This window comes from Lepidochelys kempii, chromosome 19 (genome assembly GCF_965140285.1).
Source record: "Lepidochelys kempii isolate rLepKem1 chromosome 19, rLepKem1.hap1, whole genome shotgun sequence".
Taxonomy (NCBI): Eukaryota; Metazoa; Chordata; order Testudines; family Cheloniidae; genus Lepidochelys; species Lepidochelys kempii.
The window spans coordinates 19,985,040-19,991,039 of record NC_136398.1 but is presented as its reverse complement, the minus strand read 5'-3'; the positions used below and the strand labels follow the sequence as shown (position 1 = coordinate 19,991,039).

At 42.1% G+C, this 6,000-nt stretch overlaps 1 protein-coding gene across 2 annotated transcripts in view; it reads left to right on the top strand.

Annotated features, from left to right (window-relative positions):
* The first annotated feature begins 334 nt into the window (after positions 1 to 334).
* Positions 335 to 6,000, top strand: part of RLF (RLF zinc finger) — a 95,701-nt gene continuing 90,035 nt past the window's right edge. Inside the window, exon 1 of one of the 2 annotated variants that reach the window (XM_078849438.1) lies at positions 335 to 552. Coding sequence is in view for 1 of the 2 variants with exons in the window: in XM_073317643.1 (XP_073173744.1) it covers positions 5,326 to 5,361 (36 nt within the window). In the remaining variant the exon portion in view is untranslated. Of the gene's footprint in view, positions 553 to 1,967; positions 5,362 to 6,000 lie in introns of those variants that run through there. The other variant, XM_073317643.1, reaches the window with a different exon arrangement.

Below are 6,000 nucleotides of genomic sequence, written 5' to 3'. Positions count from 1 at the left end.
GGACAGAGTTACGGTTGTTTGGATGTCTTAACTGTGCATTTCTTACCTTTAACATAGATTGGATTTCTTATAAATTTAATCTTACTGTGGCAGTTTCCACAGTATGTATCCGATGAAGTGAGCTGTAGCTCACAAAAGCTTATGCTCAGATAAATTGGTTAGTCTCTAAGGTGCCACAAGTGCTCCTTTTCTTTTTGCGAATACAGACTAACACGGCTGTTACTCTGAAACCAATCTTAACTCTGAATTTCCTGGGTTTGTAATACCTGGTTTTGTGATAATTACTACATCCCTGTAACTGGTGTGTTTTTTTTTTTTTTTTTTTTGGTTTTTGTTTTTAACCCTTAAGCTACAACCATGCTGTATCTTAATGTAGTTTCATGTCTGGGAATAAAACTAAGACCTGCCACTTTCTAATGCTGCTACAGCAATGTTTTAGCTATCTTACTTATACAGCTCTTTTGTTACAGGAGTTGTTTTGAACTACTGCTTTCTGTGCCTGAAAGTGAATTGCCATGTGAAGTATGGTTAGGATTCAATCAGTCTATACAGGTAAGTGTATTTCGCTAAGTTGTAACAAGATCCAATGGTTGGAAGATGAAGTAAGCCAAATTCAGACTGCAAATAAACCACAATTTTTTAAGTTAGGATAATTAACTATTGCAACAAATTACTAAAGGTTGTGGTGGAGTCTCCATCACTAGAAACTGTTAAATCAAGGTTGGATGGATTTCTAAAAGATAAGCTCTATTTTAAACAGGAATTAATTCAAGGAAGTCCTGTGGCCTATGTAATACAGAAGGTCAGATTAGAAGATCACAGTAGTCCCTTCTGGCCTTAGAATATATGAATTTGTGTATGTATAACAATAAGTGAGTTTATAGGCTGGACTTGAATGAGAGGGTGGTGGCATGGAGAGCAGGAATTGCAAATGTAGCCTTATGCATGTGAAGAAAGAAAAGGAGTACTTGTGGCACCTTAGAGACTAACCAATTTATTTGAGCATGAGCTTTCGTGAGCTACAGCTCACTTCATGTGCCACAAGTACTCCTTTTCTTTTTGTGAATACAGACTAACACGGCTGTTACTCTGAAACCTGTCCTTATGCATGTGGACGTCATGGAAAAAGGCATAGACAGAAGTGGGTGAACTAAACTACAAGGCTGGCATCATTGGCTAAGGGTGTGGCGATGCAGTAAGAGACAAAGTTCAATATGTAGGCTCAGGCATAGTTGTATATGGCCTTGTATGTGTGGGAGTTAAGTCGGAACTGGGGAAGTCAGTGGAGGAATTCCAAGATGGGAGTGATTTCAGCAACATTGGTTTGGATGGAATGAGTGGGATCGGGTTATGTGACAGCTAGGATTTACCAGGTGAATAACAAAACTTATTTTGCTTCAAGTATTCTAAGGCCATTTTGTAAAACAGGGCTTTACACAAAACCTACTGAGAATAAACGCTTTATTTACAAATGTTGAGCAGTGGGGATTAGTGAGAAGATGCTAAATGTTCCCTTGCAATGTTAAAACGTGCATAATAACACTGATCACTAGTGCTGAGAACAACAAAGTGGTTTCTTGTGCAGTCTAGAAGAAATGCAAAATTATAGAAAAGCAAAACTAACTACATTTCGGATTAATGGGCAGCAGGCGTCTAACTTGTGTACTCTAGTCACTAGAGGGACGTAACTTACCTGCTTGCTGAAAAATAGATTGAAGGATTTCATGGTCCTAGGAAAAGGTTTCCAAATATTTCTTGTAAACTGCAGAGTAGAAAAGTTGTACTTTAGGTTGAGAATGTAGCTCCTCCATGTTTAAGGTTAACAGGTTGATAGATTGCAAGACAATGCTTAAAAATGTGAACTGATGTAGTACTCGCAAAAGAAAAGGAGGACTTGTGGCACCTTAGAGACTAACAAATTTATTTGAGCATAAGCTTTTGTGAGCTACACGAAAGCTTATGCTCAAATAAATTTGTTAGTCTCTAAGGTGCCACAAGTCCTCCTTTTCGTTTTGCAGATACAGACTAACACAGCTGCTACTCTGAAACCTGTCATGATGTAGTACTGTGTGCCTGAGTCTGCAGATAGCCTTCGAGTATGTGGCAGCATGGATTGTTCTGTAGGGGCACGTGCATCGCATAAGCACAAGATCCAATTTTTTAAAACAATTTAAGTACTTTGCATTTGTCCGTATTGAATTTCATCCTATTTACTTCAGACGATTTCTCCAGTTTGTCCAGATCAATTTGAATTTTAATCCTATCCTCCAAAGCACTTGCAACCTCTCTCATCTTGATATCATCTGCAAACTTCGTAAGTGTACTCTCAATGCCAGTGGTGCACAAACTGGGGGGTGTGCCCTCCTGAGGGGGGCTCAAGAGGTTCTCTAGGGGGGTGGGAAGAAACTAGGATTCCATCGGTCCCACAGGACCTTCTGCCATAATAGTGGGAGCGGGATAAAAATAGAGTGGATATTTTGGGTCAGGACCGGAGCAGGATTAAAAAAAAGTCCTCTTGTGCTACAAACAACGTGAACACCCTGGCCAGCAGCTGCCGCTCTCCAGCCACCCAGCTCTGAAGGCAGCACTGCTACCAACAGCAGTGCAGAAGTAAGGATGGCAATGCCCCAGCCTGCAGCAGCCGCTCTCCAGCCACCCAGCTCTGAAGGCAGCGCTGCCGCCAGCAGCAACATAGAAGGGGGCTACTTCAAGTAATGGAAGGTGTGACAAATTCCATGAATGGTAAGAGGGGTGTGACTGGAAATATTTGTGCACATCAACTCTATACTATTATCTAAATTGATGGAAGATATTGAACAGAATCAGACCCAGGACCAATCGCTGTGGGACCCCATTCAATATGTCTTTTCAGCTTGACTGTGAACCACTGATGACTACTCTCTGGGAATGATTTTCCAATCAGTTATGCACCTACCTTATAGTAGCTCCATCTAGGTTGCATTTCCCTAGGTTGTTTATGAGACTGTCAGGTGAGACCGTGTCCAAAGCCTTACTAAAGTTAAGATACATCACATCTACTGCTTCTCTCCCCCACATCCCCCTCCCAAAATTCACAAGGCTTGTTATTCTTTCAAAGAAAGCTATTAGGTTGGTTTGATGTGATTTGTTCTTGACAAATTCATGCTGTTACTTATCACATTATCTTCTAGGTGTTCACAAATTGATTGTTTAATTATTTGCTCCATTATCTTTCCAGATACTGAAGTTAAGATGACTGGTCTATAATTCTCCAGGTTGTCCTTATTCCCTTTTTTATAGATTGGCACTATATATGCCCTCTTCCAGTCTTCTGGAATCTTTCCCATCTTCCATGAGTTTTCAAACATAATTGCAGATGGCTCCGAAATCTCCTCGGTCAGCTCCTTGAATATTCTAGGATGTATTTCATCAGGCCCTATCATGAGTCCTCCCTGCAGAGATCCATCACAGAGCCAATATTCCATCATTGGGTGTGGGAGAATAGCTTCCTATGCTGAAACGTTTGTTCCAGGGGGGGCATGAGCCTGGGGTAGTTAACACACACCTTCCTTTTGCTGTGGAAACCAGGCTTTCTTCATGCCCTTCCACACATTTGCCTAATCCCTAGGGTGACTTCCAAAATCAAAAGGGACAAGGCCACAATCTTTCTCATAGCTCCTATTGTAGTTGTGACATTAATGGCATCTCTGCCCCCAAGACCTAAAAGTGCTCCTTTAGATCTCAGGCCTCCAGCTGTCACCTTTCTGTGGGCAGGGATCCAAATTCCTCATCTTGCAGACTGGGGATTTAGGCTTTCAGTCCCCCTGAAATTTGCTGTGTATCCCAGCAGATTGCTGAAGGGACGATGACAGTGTCTACTAGTGACCAGCCAGCTTTCACAAAGCAGAATATACATTTATTTTAGGACAAAAGCATTACAGGTAAAACACCATAAAATTATATTGTTTTGATATGCCTGCTAAGTTTAGTTGGTGTCCCTTATCTTCCACGTAGAGACCTTGGCAAGATCCAGTTCTTCAAACTCTTCTGGGCAGAGTTTTACCCTGTTAGCTACAATCACATCAATTTTTAAATCAAAATGAGGTTCATAAGTCAGTTCATGCCAACCCATTGTACCACACGCCCTTCTTTGTCTCCTTGGCCTCCTGAACATGGTGTGAACCACTATATGTAACTGACCCAAACTTCTCTGGAGTTGTCTACCTGATCTTGAATTTGCAGTAATTACCTCCATTGATTTTAGTTCCCGGCAGAAGTTTGGTAACCCTCCCCCCTAGAGGAGATAGAACACAGACCCAAGCTCACAAAGATACATATAGCATTATAGACACAAGTTTGACTAATCCTTGGGCCCTTAGCATTTGGCGCATCTCACTATAATAGTCTTTTGAGATTCAACTCCCAGGTGGCCCGGATCTGATTTCACAGCACCACAGTCAGATACTCCATTAAAATTTGAAGTCCCTGTAACATCCAGGGTGTTGGCTGGTTAAGTACCGTGGATGGGGATTGCTGTAGGCAAGTCCAGGAGATCCTGATGCAGAGGATGACTGTATCCACCAGAAGGACTTATTTGTCTAAATGGAAGAGGTTCTCAATATGGGTGGCTCAGCGTAGTGTGGACCCTGTGCAGACTTGGGTACTGAAGATCCTTGAGTATTTGCTGCCTCTGAAGTACTCCAGCCTGTCTTCCAGTACCTTCATGGTGTTCCTAGATGGTATCACTTTGGCCAGGAGAGAGTAAGTGCCAAGCACTTATGGCTGACCCTCCCCACATGAAACCTCCCCCTAAGATGGCCCCTCAGGTGGTCTCAGAATTTTGTGTGAATAGTTAACCTGCCTGTCATCTTCCCAAAACCCCACTCTTCATCTGGATAAAAGTTTTTAATCCTGGGGGAACATCTGGTGTGTCTTTTTACTACAGCGACAGACCCAAACTTTTCAGATTTCCCCCCTGAGTTATTTCTGGCTATAGCCATGGCAGTTCCAAAGGCCATGTCATCACATCACAAAGAATATCTAACTAGCTAATGCAGTGTATCTCATTGTTACCAGTTGGCTGTGTACCTCTCCCACTGAACGTCAAGACTTACTCTACTAGAGCTCAAGGGACATCCTCCACCTGCTTCAGAGATCTCCAATTTGCATTGCAAGGCAACGGCATGGAGCAACCCACTGACTTTTTGTCAAGCGTTATGCATTGGACTTAGTTGCCAGAACGGACGCCTGGTTTTGGAGACTAGTGCTATGATCCCTGTTTGACTGATGCAGCTGATATGCCTCATCCCACCATCCAGAAGTGGTACTGCATGCTAATCACCTATCATGGGGGTGATCCACACCAACACATACACAAATAGGGTGGTTACTTATTCTATAATAACTATGCTGCTTCAATGTTGTTGTAATCTGTGAATCCCATAATCCCACCTCCGTCCATGCTTTAGGAGTCCTCAACTAACACGAGCTTTGAATTGGGAGGGAACTGAGGGAAGGTTATGATCTTGTGCCCTTTATGCTCTCACATGTGAGCATGAGAAAGTTGAGTGCATGAATCTCCTGTGCACAAGGCACATGCACTCCTACAGTGGGATCTACAGTGTCTTCAACATATCAAAGAACCACAATTACTACAAGGTAAATAGCCATTCTCTCTGAGGTTGTGAACCAGCCCTACTCATCTCAATGGAGTGTTAACTCTGAAAGATGACAGTTTGAGCCATCTGCATTGTTTCTCATAAAATGGTCAAGTTAATGTCCTTATCCTACAATTCCCAAACCACACCCCACATTTTATGTGGTACTAAAAGCCCCAACTATCCCTAATCCTCTGCCAAAACCTCCATCTTCTCCTCTGACAACTTCTGTTCAGTTGTGTTGAAACTAGGAAAATTTGAGGCACACAGAAAATGAAGAAATGGTGTAAACATATTTAATATAAAAATAAATAGTTTAGGGTCTACTGTAGGGACATGTTTTTTTAATTTAATTCAATAAAAA